The 19,118-nt window shown below is 51.1% G+C and overlaps 8 protein-coding genes across 8 annotated transcripts; 2 read left to right on the forward strand and 6 right to left on the reverse strand.

Annotated features, from left to right (window-relative positions):
* Window positions 1-336: 336 nt before the first annotated feature.
* Window positions 337-2,341, reverse strand: N7525_008025 (uncharacterized protein; the record flags this gene model as incomplete). The annotated part of the gene is made up of 2 exons (XM_061214272.1): window positions 337-2,179; window positions 2,235-2,341. The coding sequence occupies 2 exons, from the start codon at window positions 2,339-2,341 to the stop codon at window positions 337-339; spliced, it is 1,950 nt and encodes a 649-aa protein (XP_061068703.1).
* Window positions 2,342-2,878: 537 nt separating this feature from the next.
* On the reverse strand, window positions 2,879-4,530 carry N7525_008026 (glycoside hydrolase family 27 protein; the record flags this gene model as incomplete). Its single annotated transcript, XM_002568449.2, has 7 exons — window positions 2,879-3,265; window positions 3,324-3,508; window positions 3,566-3,862; window positions 3,918-4,007; window positions 4,063-4,203; window positions 4,257-4,389; window positions 4,453-4,530. The coding sequence occupies 7 exons, from the start codon at window positions 4,528-4,530 to the stop codon at window positions 2,879-2,881; spliced, it is 1,311 nt and encodes a 436-aa protein (XP_002568495.1).
* Window positions 4,531-5,159: 629 nt separating this feature from the next.
* Window positions 5,160-8,971, reverse strand: N7525_008027 (putative inositol polyphosphate phosphatase; the record flags this gene model as incomplete). Its single annotated transcript, XM_061214273.1, has 5 exons — window positions 5,160-5,900; window positions 5,950-6,209; window positions 6,265-6,474; window positions 6,527-8,864; window positions 8,915-8,971. 5 exons carry the CDS (start codon window positions 8,969-8,971, stop codon window positions 5,160-5,162), a joined length of 3,606 nt encoding a protein of 1,201 aa, XP_061068704.1.
* Window positions 8,972-9,266: 295 nt separating this feature from the next.
* Window positions 9,267-10,068, forward strand: N7525_008028 (CHY zinc finger protein; the record flags this gene model as incomplete). The annotated part of the gene is made up of 6 exons (XM_002568451.2): window positions 9,267-9,382; window positions 9,488-9,531; window positions 9,587-9,660; window positions 9,718-9,779; window positions 9,833-9,934; window positions 9,987-10,068. The coding sequence occupies exons 1-6, from the start codon at window positions 9,378-9,380 to the stop codon at window positions 10,066-10,068; spliced, it is 369 nt and encodes a 122-aa protein (XP_002568497.1). The 5' UTR covers window positions 9,267-9,377.
* A 287-nt stretch (window positions 10,069-10,355) lies between these two features.
* On the reverse strand, window positions 10,356-11,463 carry pre6 (proteasome core particle subunit alpha 4; the record flags this gene model as incomplete). The annotated part of the gene is made up of 5 exons (XM_061214274.1): window positions 10,356-10,680; window positions 10,745-11,132; window positions 11,242-11,294; window positions 11,354-11,360; window positions 11,436-11,463. 5 exons carry the CDS (start codon window positions 11,461-11,463, stop codon window positions 10,356-10,358), a joined length of 801 nt encoding a protein of 266 aa, XP_061068705.1.
* Window positions 11,464-11,591: 128 nt separating this feature from the next.
* On the forward strand, window positions 11,592-12,556 carry N7525_008030 (uncharacterized protein; the record flags this gene model as incomplete). The annotated part of the gene is made up of 3 exons (XM_061214275.1): window positions 11,592-11,688; window positions 11,919-12,146; window positions 12,330-12,556. The coding sequence occupies 3 exons, from the start codon at window positions 11,592-11,594 to the stop codon at window positions 12,554-12,556; spliced, it is 552 nt and encodes a 183-aa protein (XP_061068706.1).
* Window positions 12,557-12,574: 18 nt separating this feature from the next.
* On the reverse strand, window positions 12,575-14,695 carry N7525_008031 (putative RNA binding protein (Arp); the record flags this gene model as incomplete). Its single annotated transcript, XM_061214276.1, has 4 exons — window positions 12,575-13,513; window positions 13,603-14,309; window positions 14,388-14,445; window positions 14,540-14,695. The coding sequence occupies 4 exons, from the start codon at window positions 14,693-14,695 to the stop codon at window positions 12,575-12,577; spliced, it is 1,860 nt and encodes a 619-aa protein (XP_061068707.1).
* A 937-nt stretch (window positions 14,696-15,632) lies between these two features.
* On the reverse strand, window positions 15,633-19,111 carry N7525_008032 (condensin subunit YCG1; the record flags this gene model as incomplete). Its single annotated transcript, XM_002568455.1, has 2 exons — window positions 15,633-17,006; window positions 17,063-19,111. The coding sequence occupies 2 exons, from the start codon at window positions 19,109-19,111 to the stop codon at window positions 15,633-15,635; spliced, it is 3,423 nt and encodes a 1,140-aa protein (XP_002568501.1).
* Window positions 19,112-19,118: the final 7 nt, after the last annotated feature.

The following is a 19,118-nucleotide window of genomic DNA, read 5'->3' on the forward strand; positions in this document are numbered from 1 at the left end:
CTCGACGAATTACTTTGATTATTGTGCCCTCATAAAAGCGACGACAGCTAAGATAGGGAAGCCTCACCCGGCAGAGGAAATCAACTACATATAGCTACTAGGTACATGTATCTATCTACTGGGTACTATTTACATAACTATGCTATTATACTACGATGATAGACAATTGGTATCTCTTCTTCGACTTTCAGGATAATCTCATTGCAAACTAGCACACGAAAAGACAATTCTATATGCATACAAACACAGTAGACAAAAGAAAAAGGAGAAAGAACGGATACTGCTCAAGAGCAATGGTAGCAATGTTAGTAGATAACTCACCTGAGTTCATCGGATCTAGAGTTCCTCAGTCAGATCAACCGTGCTGGGGCGGTTCCTCAAATTGTACCGGGTTTGAGTGGAATCTTGCCTCTGACGTGAAGCCGATGTACGGGGCTTGTCTCCTGTAGAAATGGGCGTGGACTGAGCTGCCTGTCGCTGAGCTGGCATCTGCGCAGAAAGGACCGCTGGCTGGATTGTCTGTTGGATCCACGGGTTGGAAGCAGTAGAGCCTGTATACATCCCTGAGTCCAATGGCTCTGGAAGGAAGTTAATCTCCTGAGGCACATTGAGATAGTTATCCATAGCCGGGAAGATCGAGTTGGTGTACTGGGGTTGAGTCAAAAATGCACTGTCGATAGAATCCTGCAAAGTAAGTCCGGATGAGTTGATATCAGGTAGACCGGCCAGATCAAAGGGGTTTAGGTCTCGTTGGTCTATATCCATATCCATGGGTAGTTCTAGACAGGACGGATCGAAAGACTGTAGGTCCATAGTGTGATCATTAAAGAATTGGGTGAAGTCTATATTATTCAGGTCCTCTTCAGTCCAGTTCATGGCCTGTGTCAATGCAGTCGCATCGGGTTCACCCATAGCATCATCATTCAGCAACATGCTGAAGTCACTACCCGGTTCATCTGTCGCGCTCCATCCCATCATGTGCTGCCAGTCAATAGTATCGAAATCGGCTGGGCCTGTGGAATATTCTTGTGGGAATTGCGCGTTGAGTTGATCCATAGTACATAGAGGGTCGTTAAGGAAACTGAGATCCTCTGTCTGCTCTAGGGTAAAATCAGGAAGGTCTGGAGTCTGCTGCACTGAAGCCTGGCTGCTCTGGTTGGACGAGGAGCGTGTCTGCATGCTCTGCGAAGAGGAGCGTGTCTGCATACTCTGCAAAGAGGAGCGTGTCTGTGTGGTGTTCGACGAGGTCTGCGGCGTAGCAATAGACCCGGAGGAGGTGGGTAAAGGCGACGGGGTCCATGTAGGTGTGTTAGAAATTCGCTGGTCATTGAAGTCCTTAAACGGCAACGGCTGCAAGTAAGTGACATACTGGTAGTTTGACCGTTTGGGGTCTACTACCTGTGGGGGGAGTGGAGTGTGCATATAGGGGTGAAGGGACCTAATGGGCTCTGAGTTACCCGGGAACTGAATCGTCGGAACCGAGATATCAATAGTATCCAGCCACAATCCCAGAGCCAGGTGTCTGTCAAACTTAGCACTCTTGCGGCGAAGCTCAGCAAACTCCGACTCGCCAAAAATTCCGACTCGCTTTCCATGTCTGGTGATCTGCTGAGGATTCAGTCGGTAATACCCACAATACCTAAGGACTGCAGGAAGTACCAACTCAGGGCGATAATCCTTAACGGACTTTAATCCAGTAATCTGAAAGCTGTTGCTTCCGTCAGGGATAGGCTTCCTACTATACACTGCGTGAACAGCATACTGCAAAACGAAAGCAGGAGCAGTATCCATGAGATCACGGAATCTGCGGAAAGCAAGAGCCTGGAGGTCAGTAATCCTAAGATGAAGAGCAGTTTGAAACATGGACAGGTGGATGCGCAAGAGCTGACAGATCTGGGGACAAGTCACGCAGCCACCAGGGCAAGCCTTGACCGAATAATATGACAAGTCGGCTTCGTCAACCGAATAGTCACCAGTATAAAAGAAATTAAGAAGGCTGTCAACCTGTTCAACACGTACCAAATCAGGAAGAACAAGCTTCTGCTTGTCACCGGTCTTGTGGATTCGCCAGTCAATCCAACGGGTCGACCTGCGAATGACATCCAAGTGGACATCCCAGCCACGTCGACGGCTGTCCGGGTGTCGCAGTTTGAAATCGGGGGTATGGGTCTCGAAGTAACTAAGAAAATGTTAGTATATATCCTTTTTATTGGGGGTTTCTCTTTGTCACTTACTCGTTCTGCTCAGCCTGGAGTTGAGCCTTGCGGTTGCCCAGCTCACCCCAACCAAGCCAAACCCGGGGCAGGCCGGCATGAGCGTTGCAGTGGTGATGGGCAGGCATGGTTGTTTTAAGATAGTCTATGAATGAAATGAGTTAGTTGATCTGAATGAGTCTGGTAGTAGTAGATACTGAGAATGTGATTGTGAATGTGAAGTGTGATGAAGAATGAGGATTGTGCCGGGACATCGAAGCTCTTAAATACTCGAGAGTGTGATATTTCAACAAAGACATTGATTCTTTGCAATTTTATTTTGACAATGCCAATAAAGTGAACAAAGTCAAAGCCAATAAAGACTCTATAAATACTCAAAATGTCAAACGCCAACATTTCTTTGTTCCTCGACTATCCTGCGACACGCAACCCTTGGACTCGAATCAAACAACGAGTTCTGATTGACTGGATAATCTTGTTATAGAACTGTCCAAACATGACCATTGTGGTTCTATGTCTTCATTGTCGCCAATATCCCCTTGAGTTCTTTGAGTCCTCGTCTGAACATAAACAATACCCTTTGTGCCCTCTATTATGAGTGTGTCTATCGCAGTAACTGCAATACGGTCCACTCAGAACAGAGCCATTGTTAATTTGACCTCTGTCTAGCATTTTTCCTTGACCACTAACACAGCCGCATCATGACTCTTCAAGGAGGCCTTGTACTTGTTCTTCACACAGCCCAGATCCTTGCCAGTCCAGGCATCAACAACCTGGTACGCATCATGACTCTTCAGCTCCGGGATCTCGCGCCATGTCGCAGTACGAGTAGAAGTGACATTCTCAGAGTTCAGCATAAGCACCACAGTGCCGTCCAAAGTGGATGATGCACCGGACCAGTATTCAGCAGGGTGAACCGGGTCGAAAGTCCTGTCGGGGTTGTATCCCCACTTATAAGGACGGGCAGGAGTTCCAATAACAGGATCTTGATTGAAGTCAAGAAGATACTTGTTCTTCAGGATGGCCAAGTGGGCATCGTCGATAGAATCGAGCTATGCAATTGTCAGTATGTTTTGCTACTAGGATAGGATATTCGAAGATATCACATACCGCCGTGCCAATTATCAGAGGGGACTTCATGACGGCCCAGAGTGCAAAGTGCGCCCTGTTTTCCTCAATGGTAAGATCACCATTACCAACCTCCAACATGTCTGGGTCAGCACGACCCCAGAAGTTGACGTGGTCCATGTAGAAGCTGTTCTCATTGGCAATTTGCGCAATACGGGCCCAATCCACTGAATGCAGAGTCAGTAACGAAATCTCCCCACTCCGGTACCAATCAAACAACTTACCAGTAATGTCGCCAGACATGCGCCATGAGTTTCCGACTTCCATGCCCCAGGAATTCACGTTAGCCTGACCCCAGCCACAGAGTGAATAGAAGATGGTCCGTTCAACGTCGAGCAATGCATCGCGCATTGCAGCATACCGCTTGTATGTGTTGGACGTTTTCCAGTCATATCCCTCGGGAGCGGGATTGGTGAGATCAGGACAGGTGCCATCCGGGTAAGGGCCGTCGCCGTCAGGGACACAGTAAGTATATTCATCTGTCCAGTTACTGGGAACACCACAATTGTCATATTTGAGGTCTGCAGGTCTCAGTATTTGGTAGAGACAGATTACCAGGAATAGAATAGAACGTACAGTCAATACCCCACTCAGCAAAAGACTGCGCATCGACTGCCTCGTATCCCAGACTAGCGGGATAGTGAGCGCAGGTCTCCTCACCAGCACCTAGCAGATATCAGATATGAGTTTTGATCAGCAAGGCGGAGAGGGGAGTACCAACTGCTGTAGATTCCGATTTTCAGTCCCAAATCATGGACTTCCTTTGCAACGCCAGAAATACCATCGGGGAACTTGGTTGGATCAGGAATCATGCGATTGGTACTCTTGTCGCGGGTGTTCTTGACGCTCCAGCAGTCATCGACTAGGAAGGGTTAATGATTCGAACCATTTCCTCATTGTAGATTCTGTCCGTACTATTGATATATTCATATCCTAGATCCTTCAGTCCACGATTGATGACCTCATTGGCCGCGGTGATGATTTTGGTAGAGTCGATATCACACCCGAATGCATTCCAGGTATTCCAGCCTAGAGCAGGCAATTTGCCCTACTTTGGGTCAGTATCCCTGTGACGACTTGTTCGTAGTGGCTAGGGAAGAAGATAACATACAACATCATTATCCCTGACCAGAGCATTTGCTGCTGGGAGGAAAGGCAATGTAACGGCGAGAGTCAATGGTCCTAGCATGTCTTCGAATGGGGCTTTGCTTCTTTTCTGTGTTGAATAACTAGATCCTGCAAGCCTGTGGACCTTTATATAACCCCATACCCCAGACTTGCGCGGGGAATAATTACTAGATTAGAAATAAACTAGCAATATGGACCGTCCCGGTAAGACTCATATGTAGTTATTACATGCAGAAACAGATAGGATCGGTATATGGTTTCCGTACGGGGTACTCCGGGCACTGTGCATAAACATACCTTTAGGTATTTTCCAGCAATGAGGTCTCAGTGTCACCTCCCAAATATTCCCAATCAGGGTTGACGGGGACGGAGACGGAGAAGAGGACGGAGGAAGGAGGCGGGGAAAGGAGAAGAACCAGTGGGGGAGCAGAATAAGCACCTGAATAGGTAGAACCTGTCGAATGACAGAAAAGGCGCATTTGGACGCAGATCAGGCTAGAAAAGGTGATCCTGAGGGAATACTACATCATACATGAAAGGAAGAAAGGAAACTTTTTAACTCTTAACAACCATCATGATACATATCTATCGTAAAATCATTAGTCGTACAATATACACCATGCTTCCACCCAAATGCATATTAAAAAAGAAGTACGCTTCACTTCGAAAAGAGAGAGGCGATTATGCAGGCTATTGCTTTCCCAATATCAAGGCACGGGCCTGACGGGGATCTGTGCCGAGGACAGTAATGAGATACTCGATGCTAGCTTCGGAGGCCAAGCGGCGCCTCTCATCATTGAATTCCTTGTTGCACGCATCCCAAGCTGCGTTCCGATCTTGACTTAGGATGGTCTTAGCACGAATCTTAAATGCCGCACTGACCGGCCGGTGGTCGGAGGCGCGGACCTCATGTCGCCGATAATCGAGTTGCTTGACGCGGCCCAGGCCACGGTAGAGGATGCGGTCACACCAGGCGGGAGAGCGTTTCTTGTCACTAGAGTCGTAATCGTCCGTGCCCACATCGTACTTGTAGGTCGGGGCGAAAGTAATGGGTGACTCGGTGAAAGCACGTAGGCGGAAGCCGGGGTTCTTCCGCCGGGAAGCAAGTAGCTGGTCTCGATCCAGAAGTTTTGGTAGGTTGTTCTGGCGAACTGCGTCGATGATCACATTGCGAGGAATTGCATCGATTCGGTAGTTCAGGTCTCCGTTCAGAATGCACACTTCATGGTCCATGATCATTGAGCCATCGCCACCACTGGTGAACTGATCTGTCCGCAGGGTCATGCTACTTTCCACAGGCAGGGATTCGGCCTCTAAGATAGCAGCAATATCGTTATTTCGGTTTGCCGTCTGAGTTTGGCCGGCCGCCAAATGGCAGTTTACAAAGCATATCGAGCTGTCGTCCAGGACGAAGCGCAAGACAAGGGCACCCTACTACAATCAGATAAAAGCCATAGCAAAGACCGTGGGCATCACAAACCTTGTTTCCATGTAAACCACCCATCCCGCGCTTAATCTCCGAAGCATTGACGTTTTTGATATTATGGCGTTCCTTGTGTTTGACGAAAACGCAAGTAAACAGTCCGACCATGTTCGCAGTATGCAAAAGAACATAGGATTCCTCGAGAGGCATGCACTCGTGAAGAGAACGGGAAAGATGATCGATCCACACTCGGTACTGACGACTCATGTGTTCCTTCTCACCGTTCTCTTTCTTTTTACTACCAAGCAGCAAGCTCTCTGTGGCGACGTCAGCGAAAATTCCCATTCAAAAGAAAAAGAATGTGTGACTTACTAGCTGTGATCTTCTTATTCTCAAGATCAACCAACTCCTGGAACCCAAATACCAAGATCTCCGGTGGGTCTTCGGGGGTGACTGCGTTTCGGATGAAATCCGACGTTCGAACACTGCCAGGGGTAGCAGCTCCAGCATTCCAAGTCAAGACAACAGCCTTGATTTCTCGGAAGTTGCAGAACTCCACGTCTCTGGCCTGCATCCGCGCATCTACTATATATTAGTGGAATTCACCAACGGACGAAACCAATATTTGACTTACCTAACCAGTCATCTTCGAGCATTCCGTCCCAGAGGCGAATGCAATTATCAGTGCCGAGCGAGGTCACCTGCAGGCGGTTCATGGTCCATACGCTGCTCATGTCTAACACGAAGCTAGATACAGGACTATCATGGGCACGCCAGTCTTTCTTCACGGTCCAGGGGTTGGTGGAAACATCGTAGACGTAGATCATTCCGGTTTTATACGCAGCCCAAAGATAGTCTCCGACAAATCCAAGGCAGTTGATTTTATACACACTGACGTTGACCACCGCCAAGCAAGTAAAATCGGCTGAGGAGTACACAGTAACCTTGCCGTCTGCGTGTCCCAGATATACCCGACCTCCATCCCGCGTGGTATAGGAACCTGAAGTCACGTCGCCCGAGTGTTGAAGACCGAGAGGTCGTTTGAAGACCTTGAACGGGACATCATCCTTTGCGCTGGGCCGATACACGTGGACATCTTTCCCTGCTGCGAGCCACAACTTGTCATCAACTACCATGGAGAATGTATGGCCTCGGGCCACACGTTCGGAGGGGCTGTGGTAGCTGTATTGCAAGTTGGGTGTGCCTGTCTCGTCTGGTAACCAAACAAGTAGTCGGCCTTCGTCATCAAGTGTCCACATCTCTTTCTTGTGTCGTAAAATTTGAATGACTTCTCGGCGGGAGGGGTATGCGCGGGTGGCCACGATGGATTGGCTCGGGATATCAACTTCATGAAGATCCCCAGCGCTGGTACCCAGCCAGATACGCTCGCCCTCATCTTCAAGACCTTTCCCTGGTTTGAAAGCAAGAGATAAACTCTTCACGGTCTCGCCATGACTGAGACTCATCACTTGGTCACCAGTTGTAAGATCCCACACCCGAGTCAAATACCCAGTCGTGCACACATACTTGCCACACACAGCCAGTAAACGGGTATCATACTTCGTTAGAATATCTTTCGGTCCAGTTTTGAAGCGTGGGGGGCGACGGTTAGCTTTCGAGGCATCGGGATAGTCAGTCCGTGAGATAGTTGGCTCTTCAGCCTGCTCATCTTCCTCCGTGTCTGTACGCACCACGCGCCGCTCAGGGAGAGAAGAAGACAGGTGAGATTCACGAGGTAAAGAGGGTTGGCGCTGGATCGGTTTGGGGGCTGAGGATTCGCTAACACGGGGGAAAGAAGGTGCGGACCTGGCAAGCGGCGTCGGCTGCGCAGGGCTGCTTATATGTCTGGGAGACTCTCGCGCGGGAGAAACTCCGCTACGGCGGGAAGCCCCCGAAGGTCGAGGGGGAAGCCCTGGGCGGTCGTAGGGAATATCACTGGCTCGAGATCTCTGCGCCGAAAGAGGGGTAGCACTGGCAGAAGACATCGGAGCATCTACGGAAGCAGATGGAATCTGCACCATCAAGGGCTTGGAGGTCCGTGAGGGCTCTGGACCAGGAGGGATCCTCGAGAATCCCATCTCTCTAGCGTCATGCCTGGCGTTCGCAGACGGAACAGGTGACCGCTCGTCGAATGAACGTCGAGTCGGTGGCTCTGTCGTTGGCCGAGCTGGTGCTGGCTTAGCACTGCTCTTCCCAGTAGATGGGGGCTTAGCAATATGCTTCTCTGGGCTACCAGGAGGGGTGCTAAAAGGTGAAACACTTCGATCGGGTGATGCTCGTCCTGGTGGAGGATTCAACGAGCTTGTATCCGGGTGAGAAAACATGGCCGGTTTCGCCGGAATTTTGGGCTTTGGTGCGCGGTTAGCTGGGGGTGGCAACGAGGCGCTTTTTAATTTCCGGTCCGTCGAGCTCCCAGTGTGACTGACGCGGAGAGATCCAGGCGACACCCGAGGCATCGTATCCTCTGCATTAACGGACGGTCCAAACTTTGGTATCGGGGAGAGCGGGCGAGGTGGTGCCGGCGACACAGACATAGATTCTCGTGGGCGATGACCTGGACTCCGAGTCTTGCGGCTGTCACCATACGGAGTTGAAACTTCATCACGGTCTTGTACGCGGGGAGGCGATTGGGGCGACTGTACTGTCAAGGTTGGCGGTAGCTGTGGCGATGATCGGTGGAAGTTCATAGAGATGGGCCGGCCATATCGTCTACCGGAGAACCCACGATCCCGGGAGTTCTCACCATTTAACTGCTGAAGCGGGTTTGGTCTATCCTCAGCCGGGGTCCATGGGGAATGCGGTCGGGGCAAATCGAGTGAAGCACGGCTGGAGGATCGGGGCTCATCGCTAGGCTCCGGAGTTGCCAGTAAATGGGTTGTAGAAGTGCGCGGGCTAGCAGCTACAGCAGAGGGAGCTCTGCGGTGAGAAAGATTCTCAAAGTGAGACAGTAAGGAAGACACCGGTCTCTGTGGCTGCATTCATGTTAGTTCTTGTGTGCAACAAAAGAGTTACGTATGCATACAGTGGGAGGAGCGTCGTCATTGTTGTCCGGCTGTTTCCCTGTGCCCGCCATGGCCATTATCACGGATCCGTCGCCGAGACCAGCTGAATGAATGGATCATAGACTTGGAGATATCTCCTGAGGATCGAATAGTGGCGCGGAGGCAGTAGAGTAGGTGTCGGTGGGTACGGAACTGAGGCTACAGGGATATCGTGGGGCTCGGAGTATGGAGAGAGGAGACGACGTAAGCGGCGCAAAGGCCCAGTAACAGGAGACAAAGCTTAGCCGTCAAGAGTTCGAGTAATTCCGAGGGACATCCAGGGGTATAAAAGGGGGTGAAAGGCGAAAGTCGATTAAATGGAGTGGCGGGGACGAAAGTGGAGGGAATCACGGGAGTTGGCGATCACTTTGTGTCTGCATTTCTTCGGACTTGAGCATCAACATCTCGCACTTGACCGTCACTTTTCTTTCGCAGTTCATAGCCATGTGGTAAGTCTGCTTCTTGCGATATTCTGGAGAATGTTCCTGCTCGAGATCCCTTCAATCCCCCTGATCCAAAATTCTGATAGCTAATACAATCTCCCCGCTTTGCAGTAAACACATTCTGAACGCCCAAGTGGCCATCCGCTCGCACTGCTGTACGCTCGAATCGACTTCGCAATTGATCACAGGGAATTGACCGAAGAGATCTAGGCCGAAAATGGTTTGACTGCGCCGAATGCCACCAGGAGAGCGAGTCACACATGCTCCAAAAGAGCGCCGAGATGGTACGCCCCTATTCGCCGGTTAGCGCAAGTTCAGCAGTCTGACATTCCACGGGGTAGATCTTTGCATGCAAGAAGTGCAAGAAGTGTTTCCGCAAGGACGCTGCTGAGTTCGATGAGACGTACGCAAGGAACGATTCAAGGCCAAGTGGCAGCGAGCTAATTTTGCTTTTAGTGACGAGTACTGCCCACACTGCGATAATCACTTTGTCATTGACGCAATCGAGCCCGAGGCACGACTACACGTTGAAGGTGAAGATGCCCGTATGGACAACCGGTATGTCGAGCAGTCAAAGCCTTATGATTGACCGGATGCTGACCATATCAAGTATGCTCAAGGACGAGCGTGTTGCGCGCGACAAGGAGCGATCTCTCTTCAATATTAGGGATGTGTCGGACCGCATGGGCTAAACTGTGCACCTGAGGGGGAATGACAATTGGCAGGCGCAATTTCATGATGTTGACGATTTGATGGTTACTGTTTCTTGCGATAGTTCAAGGCAGATGGAAACTCCCTTGCCATCAATACCCTTTACTGCGTTGGTGTACAATATACGATACGATAGAAACCGGGAGATATGTTTTGAACTTCATGATTTTGGATTCTCGTCCAGGAAAGAGACCCAACGCTACTGTAAATTGAAACAAATCGACGATCCAGTCACCTCTCAGGCTCTGAATCCTTCCAAGTCTATCAATTAATCGGTCGACTCGCCGCCACCCGGCCGGGTGAGGATAGCCGCCGTGGTGGTCCCTGCCCGGGTCTTCTTCTTGGCCGCTTCCTCCTGCTTCTCGGTCTCGATGGTCTTCACGTACGACTCGATCTGGTCATCTGGGAGCATCTCAAGGGTCTTACCGGGCGCCATGATGGCGACCTCGATGTTCTTGGCACCTGTCTGCACAACCTCAAGCAGAGACTTGATGGTCAGCTGGATTGTCTGCTCACGGTCCATGTCATCCTGGTGGTTGCGCTCAAGGAATTCGCGGACTGTCTTGCTGGAACGACCGATGGCATTGGCTTTCCTGTAACGAGAGAAAATAGGTTAGTGTTCATCCATTAGAGACCCTAGGCTCGAAAAACACCTACCAAGCTGAGTAGATTCCAGACGGCTCGGTCTGATACAGTCGCGGGGTGGAGTCGTTCTTGTCAAATCCAACCACCAGCGTACTGATACCAAATGGACGCACACCACCACTCTGTGTGTATCTCTGCTGCACACCAGCAATATATTTCGTAATATACTCGATGCTGGCGGGGTCTTCGACTGTCAGGCGGTGGGACTGAGCTTCTAAGCGGGCCTTGTCGATAAGGATGCGGGCATCGGCGTTCAGTCCAGCAAAGGCGAGACAGGCGTGCTCATCCACGAGGGCGATCTTGGAGGGGGTAATGCGGGTATCTTGGAGCTTGAGGGCGGAACGCTTTTCACAGCCGAGGACGACGATGTCCTTGCCTTTCACACCAACAGCGCAAGTTCCTAGAATTACCGGTTATCAGCATATTGCGTCTTCCGATGAAGAAATGGGAGCGACGGCAGAAAATGGAACAGAGAAACCTGTTAAGGAAACAGATCACGGCGAGCTTACCTCGCTTCACAGCCTCCATGGCATATTCAACCTGGAAGACGTGTCCATCGGGACTTGGGATAGGGTTAGAAGACAGAGTCTGGAGCTGAAGTGTGGCTTGTAGGCCTCGTACCTGAATACTGCGATAAGTTAGCATGGTATAGCTTTCGTCCTGGTCAGGAGCAAAGGGAGCTGGACGTGGGGAGCTAGCTTACCTGAAAGAGCTCGGTCGTATCCGGACATTGTGAATCAAGGGGAAGTGGATGAGTGGTGATTAAAGGTGGCTGTGAATAACTCGTTTAAAGGAAGTAATGAGGTAGAATAAGGGCAATGCAGAGTGTCAAGTAGCTGAGGTCAATTGGGTTGGAGCAATGACGGGTTCCGGGCGGTGGACGCGAAAGCCTACGGCTGCCTCCAAGCGCTTCCACGGTACTTCCGTTAAGTATGGACGCACCATAGTAATTCTATGTACCTAGCAGTTGACCTATTTTCCCAGTTTTGCAACAGAAGTGATTCGTCTTATATTGAAGTGGATTTTTGAAGTAGAAAGACTTAAAACAGACTTGAATTCATTTACAAGCTACATAGGTTGTTAAGTACACCTATAAAAGTAAAATGTACATATAAAAACACCAGATTCTACTAGAATTTTATATAGTCCTAACATGAGACAATGAGAATACATATGAAAAATATAGACACAATGATTTTTTTTTTTTGCATTCACAAGTGCTTCGACCCCGAAGAGATGCTCGATTCGATGCCCAAGCTTCAAAGTAAATCCCCAACACCCCAAACGGAGTCCCAGTATATCCCCACCCAGATCAAGACCGTGAATTCTCCGACGCTTCCCATGAAAGAGTGCAGAAAGGGAGCCAAATATCTAAAATGCAATGCCAAAAGCAGGGCAAACCCAACGCAAATGTGTCCATGCCTGCAGACAATAAACCAGAGATGGGAACATTCGAAAAATACATGCACCACACCCCTAAAGGGGCTTAATCCCCTTAAAAAACAACCATATAGCGCAAGATGGAAATCACAAATATGGAGAAAACAGAAACCAAAGAAAAAAAAAACAAAACAGACCAAAACCCGACGATAAAAAGCATCACGCAAAAAAGCACAGGGCGGCGAAGGCGAGAGAAAGAAATCCGAAATCTTCGACAACGCTAACCCGCCTGCTCCTTCCAACCCGATGCACCAAAACCGCAGAATCCCTTATACAAATGCGTATCAACGAATATCAACCAACGCAGAAACCCGCCACAATGCAGGGTTGCAATATGGACAACATAAGCGTGAGCGCCCAGTTCGTGAGTGGGGCGTGAAGTAGGTACAACTAGACCCATATTTAAGCGGGCGACTTGTTGGCACCGGAGCCGTTGCGACGAGAGTGAGCGTCATCGGACACCGTCAGACCACCGAGACCACTCGACAAGAAGGCGAAGGGGTCACTGGCACCATCGGTACCGTAGAAAGCACCGTTCGAAGCGCTAGTGGAGGGAACACCGTGGTCCGCACCAGTGAAAGCAGCCTGAGTGGCCGGGTTGGCAAAGGAGGCGGCGGAGTGCGAGGTGCTGGACGAGCCGTAGCCCGAGTTCATCTGACCCATCGGAGGGTACGCACCGGGGGTGTTGTTACCGAGACCACCGGACGGTAGAGCGTAGTTGTTGGGCGGGCCGCCGAACTGCTGGCTGAAACCACCGAATCCGCCGGCGGTGGAGGGGAAAGGAGCAGGGGCAGGAGTGCTGGCCATCGAGTTGGGCCCCATATTAAACTGCGACGGTGGATCCATCGGGGACGGGAATGCCGAGTCTGCCACGACGGCAGCGCCCGAGCGAGGGGCACCGCAACGTAGACAGTTGATGTTCTTCGCAAAGTTGTGGTAGCCACAACCCTCAGAACCACACTTCCAATCACCAGCGCGGAAGGGGACAACGCCGCCGTTGCCACCCATACCACGCGAGTGACCACCACCCATACCGTGACCGCCGTGGCCCATGTGAGGAGGCATCATTGATGGCGGGCCATAGCCGTAGTTTCCGTAGCTCATTGGGTCCGGTGCGGCCGCCATGGCGGGGAACGAGCAACGGAAGCATGCTGTGCGGCGCTGGAAGTTAGAAAAGCCGCAAGACGGGCAAGTCCAGTCACCAGGACGGGGACGGTTCTTGGAGGGCGGGAAAGGAGTGAGGATCTCGGCGGCCCGGTCCAGAACCCGGCTGGAAGAGGGAGAGACCTCAATCGCCTTTTCGTTGAGCGCACGGCCGTTCATGCACAGGCTTTCAGCAGCCTAGTAAACAGTTAGCAGGCAGAACATAAGGATAGAAAATGGGAGGTTCTGTATCATGAAACAGCTCGAAACCCAGGATGAAAACTCACCTCCTCGTGGGAAGAGAAGACGGCAAAGCCAGTGCCAGTGGGCTTGTGCTGGTCTGGTGTCCGCAGAGTCCAGAAGGCGATGGGACGACCACCGAACTGGGTGAACCAGCTCTCCAACTCAGACTGGGTAGTATCGTGGGGCAGGCCACTAAGGTGCAGGACCTTGCTCCGTTCCGCCAAAAAGGCCCGAACATCAGCATGAGCATCCATGGGACGAGTGAGGATCTCCGGGTGTTCCTGGGGCGGCTGCGACTTGCGGATCAAGCCACGAAGCACACGGGCGAGAGTGACAGATTCCTCCATGGCCCGGCGGGGCGAAGCGGGGGCCAAAGCTTGCAAGTGGAAAGGAAGGTTGTGCTTAATCGGGGCGGACGACTGAACGGGCTCGACCTCAAGGGCAGCGCAGATGTTGGAGAGGGAGCTGGGACCGAAAGGCAGCGACTCGGGATGATGGGTCTGCCAGCGTTGATATTCAGTTCGCAGGTCGAAAGTGCGGGAATGCTGCAGGTATGCGGGCAGCACGACGGCCTTGTCGCGGGCCTCGCGGGGCAGCTGCACCCGCAGATCCCACGAGTCCAACGTCACAAAAGCAAACTCGAGGTGTTTGCTAGTGAGGTGTTCCTGGGCGAAGGCGTCGAATCGAGAGATGGCATCCCGGAAGGTCCCTGCGGAGCGAACGTGTTCCCATGTCAAAGTGGTCAAGCTCGCTTCGGAGAATTGTTAGCCAAAAATTGGATTCCTCGCAAAACCCAATAGAATCTAAGGTTATTTCAAGGCGATCTTACTGCAAAGCGGGGTGATTGGAGTATTGACGGGCTTGACGAGAACACTTTCACGGTGCAGCTAAACAATTGAAAAAAAAAAGGTGTCAGCTTTTGGGTTGACCTCGGGAGTAAATTGAATGTTGGGTAGAGAAGATGTTTGGGGGGGAACGGACTTCCTCGCAGGTCTTGGTGTCCAACAAAATCCATCCTAACTCGATGACCTCAGCCGAGTCCTTAGTGACATATACGCCATGTTCGTCGCAGGTGGTTGCAACGTGGATGACGATGTATCGATCCAGCTTGGGGGTTGGTGCTGAAACGGCCGCCATCGCTAACTTGTCCGGTGCCAACGGAGCGGCAAGGGAATCCCGGGGGAAGATGGGGAGGAAATGTCTCTGCGGGAAAAGCAGAAGACAAAGACAAGGCCGGAGAAGAGAGTGGTAAGAATATAAGAGAAAGCCCGGGGGAGGAGAGAGGGAAAGGGGGGGGGGGGGGAAGAAGAAGAAAAGAGCCAACTCGGTGGAGTTCTGAGCGAAAATGAAAAGTTTCGCTCACGGGGGGAGACGGAGATTATACAATTACAAAAATGAATCAGATCGAAAGTTTTTCTTAAGAAATTAAGGAAATGACAATCGTTCTTCGGTTCTCTCACAATTTCATGGAATCTTCTATCCTTCAAATTCCCCTGGAAATTGTGTGTTCGGACTGGTCTTGACCGTGCAACCCCAACCCGGGCCCAGATCCCTGTCGGAGTACGCCTCGGAATTAAACGAGTAGGATTAAACGAGTAGGATGAGTATATATAGTAGATATGTATATAGGTGTATGTCTCTATCTCTCTAGGTAATGGCGAATACTGTTGGAGACTTCCAGAACTACATATGTGTTAGTATCAGATACGTCAAATCAGTAATACGAGGCAAAAGCAATTACCAGGACAGATGTACTCCGTGGCTAGGTAGATATACGGTGCAACATACATATGTACATATGTAGCTAGAATAGCTAGAATGAGATAAATATAGACAAGATAGTTAGATAAAATGACATTCCAAATGACAATGGGAGTCTCTCCGCTGTCAAAAATATATCATCACGTGGCACATCACGTGGATATATATATATCGAATCACGCATGTTGTATAGAAGGAACTCATAGAATGGCATTCATGCAAAAGGTATTCGAAAAATCAGACATTGAAAATATGTACAGAAACCTAACCCCAAACACCTAACTTCAACCAACGCCAGACCTGGTAAAAATCATCACTCATCACCCGTCTCTTCCTTGATTATTGTCCCCCGACTAGTATCATGGTCATCTTCATCTTCTTCCATAATACTGGGTTCAATAGAGACAATGGGACGATTGGCTGTAGCAGAAGTAAGACGGCTATCACCCTCACCCTCGTCTTCCTCCATGATGCTTGGCTCAACAGAGACATGACGACGGCTGTAACCACCAGTAGGGTCCACAGAGCGACGAACACTACCGGAGCGTATACTAGCTCCATCATTGTCAGCGTCCTCAGTGCCTTCGCGAGGACGAGCACTAGCAGCGCGACCATCCTGTGCAACGGCAAGGATCTTGAGAACAGCGTTCTTAGCCTTGACGAGGGCATTTCGGCTGGAGGCTTCAGCGGCGAGACCTTCTTCAATGGTTTGGTCCAATAGCTCCTTGACCTCGGTCGCGAGGGCAGTGTTTTCAGGATCGATTTCAACACCCGTAGCACTGCGAATGCTAGATCGGAACGGATCGTCGCCTTCGGGGGCACGGGAGCTAGCTCGTGCAGGTACTGTAGGAGCAGCAAAGTAAAGCTTGCTGAGGAGGGAGAAGAGAAGCTTGCGTTCCTCGCGTGAGCAGCGATTGGGGGAAGCGCTGACACCGAGCACACGCTCGAGGATCTCCTTGACTAGGGCGAGGTGAACCCATCCACAAACGTTGGAGCTTGCAGCACCGCCAGCCAGGATTCGTTCACCGCCGAGGCCAACGACCCGGCGCTCATCAGTCCACTCAGAAAGCATACCAACAACACCTGCCATGAGAGCCTTGACCTCACGCTCGCCGACGCTTGGATCGATTTCCCCATCACTGTCCTCCTCGGCCTCAAGCGAGTAGTACTCCTCCGCGGCATTCATCACAGCACGGATCACTGGGACGGCCACTCGGCGCATGTGATGTGTGTTCTCCACACGAGAATGGCAATATACAGGGAAGAAATAAGCCAATGACTGTCTTAGTGCTGGATTTTCACGAGTGCGTGGGTGGTAGAAGGAGACCACGAGGGATAGCAACAGAGTTTCAACGGCATTCTGATTGTGTTCCTGGATTGCGGGTGGGACATTCGATCCGGAGGGAGCGAAGGCGTTGGTGAGTAGCAGCTTGCAGAGAGCTGCTGCTGCTCCAGACTGCACGCTGTTGGGCGAGTTGGCTCGCAGAGCTCGGGCGAAAACCTTGAGCAAAGGCTTCTGCATGGCGGGTGGCGTGACGGTCTCGCCATCAGGCTGGGTAACAGGGGCGAGTAGGGATGGGTGGGTAGTGATCATATCGCAGAGGATTTGTAAAGCTGTGACCTGCAATGCCTCGTGACCCTTGCTGTAACAGTGAATGAAGAGAGTCATATTTTCTTCGGCCAAATTCTGGGAAAATTAATCGTTAGCGAACCTCGTCTTCGATCAAGAGAGAAGATACCAACCTTGTCAAGCAGACAACAAAGGCCCAAGCACAAGAGACCACGCTCTCTAATTGGAGCTTCGTGACTGCGAACAGCGGGCACCACAAGGTTATTGAGCATAGTGACCAGGTTCATGTTCTGCTGCAGATGTCCCTGAACATTCTGCAACATGCACTGAGCAATATACAGACACTTCATATTAACAACAATCTCGCGGACGACCTTGGCCTTGGCTTCTTCCTTATTAAAGGGAGTGACCTCCTCATCCCCGGGAGTTTCGGAGCGCCTGCTGGTGTCGTCACTGATCTCAGACCTAGCAGAAACAAAGCTATCCTCGGTGGTGATGGTGTCGTGAACTTCGGCAATAGCTTCTAGAACAACACTGCAGAATTCGGCCTCTGCTGCAGCATCAGGCCCACAGACACAGCGGAGTGTTTCAATAACGAGTTTCGTGCTCTCTTCCGGCAGTTCTGGCACGGCCAAAGTCTCTCGCAGGAGCGAGAACATCTTGCGTCGACCGACCTCATCGCTGTAATCTAGAGTGATGGCGATGTGGAGTAATTGTTCCACAACAAATTCGTGCTCGACAGCGTCATCATCGTTCGCTTCACCAGACTCTTTGGAAATCTTTTTCCGCTCCAAGAGATTGGTGATGTATTTGCCTAGGAAATAGGCCATCGCGGTGACCTCCGGCATCTTGTCATCTGCTAGGCTGTCGTACTTGCCTTCGTTCTCTACCCGGCAGAAGTCGTTGAAGGACCGCAGCAAGAACGCGGATTCTCCGGTTAAATTTTCCCAGAAAGGCTCGTCAAAGACAACAGCTTCACGGTAATCGGCGCGGCCTTCCCAGAACCCACGCATTGCCTCATGTGCAATTCCGCTTTCCATTCCAGAGTTAACAACGTCAATTCTCTCCAAAAGCTCCAGTAACGCATTGATGTTGGGTTCAGAGCGCTGGCCAGTCGGTCCCTGATTCGGGTCATTGTTCGTGCCAGCGCAATCTTCGACCCATCTGTCGTAGAACAATTTGGCCGTAGCCTTGCGAACACTTTCATCACGATCACGTAGACCCCATCGGAGGAGCTTTTCTCTCATTGACAGAGACAGATGGCGGAAGTCGCCCAAGGTAGGCAGAAGGCGTGAGTACAATGCGCGCCTGGTAGCGGCATCCAGATCACGGGCGCGCTCAAGAAGATAAGGAAGCGTCATTGGGGCGAGAGGGAGGTTCGTGAGAAGCGTTTTGCGAACATCGGCGCTTGTATCGTTTTGCATGATTTCGATCAGCTTCTCAAGAAGAGCAGAGTTGTCGTCGCCATCCTCCTCTCCATCGTCTCCCGCCAAACGTCCCAATCCCAGAACTGCCTGTACCCGAACAGAGGCCTCTTTATCACGGAGACGCCTCAAAAGGTTCTGTCTTATCGCAAGGTATAGCTCGTCGTCGATCGATTCCAGCGAGTTCACAATGTGGGCGGTGATTTGAGTTGCGCGGAAGCGTACCATCTTATCCTTGGCTCCCATGATGGGCCCAATAAGCGCGATGAGACTAGATGTGAGGCGGGCGGTTGGTGTCTCGGTACTATGGTCCTCGTCTTCACCCGAAGCGAAAATCTCATTATCCTTCTCCGCAGCATGACTGAGGAAAGTACCCAAGAAGCGCAAAATCCGGTCTCCAACAGGCTCGCTCTTCTTAATTGTGAGTATCCGAAGCATGCAGCGGCCAACTTCCACGTTAAATCCCTTCTCGGCCTCCGTTTCCTCACTAGGAATCAATGCCTCCTCAGGCTCTTGATCGTTCCCTTTGTTATTCTTCTTTTGTGAGATACCACAGCAAAACTCTTGAAGCTTGCGCAGACGCACAACGAGCTTTCGGTGACCGGTAGTCGAGCGCTGAGCATCCGCAAAGAGCAAGCTCACATCGCGACGCAAAGTGGGGGAAGATGCTGGCTCTGCTGGTTCTTCGGGTATCGCAAATGATGGAGTAACGGAGCCAGCACGCCCAGACGCAGAGGGCTGTGCTGACGACCTGCGTGTCGTTGCAGACGTCGAACGGGCGGCGACTCTGCCAGGCATTGTTGTG

The sequence above is a fragment of the Penicillium rubens genome (assembly GCF_028828025.1).
Source record: "Penicillium rubens strain IBT 27055 chromosome Unknown utg000003l_segment0_segment0, whole genome shotgun sequence".
Lineage (NCBI taxonomy): Eukaryota > Fungi > Ascomycota > Eurotiomycetes > Eurotiales > Aspergillaceae > Penicillium > Penicillium rubens.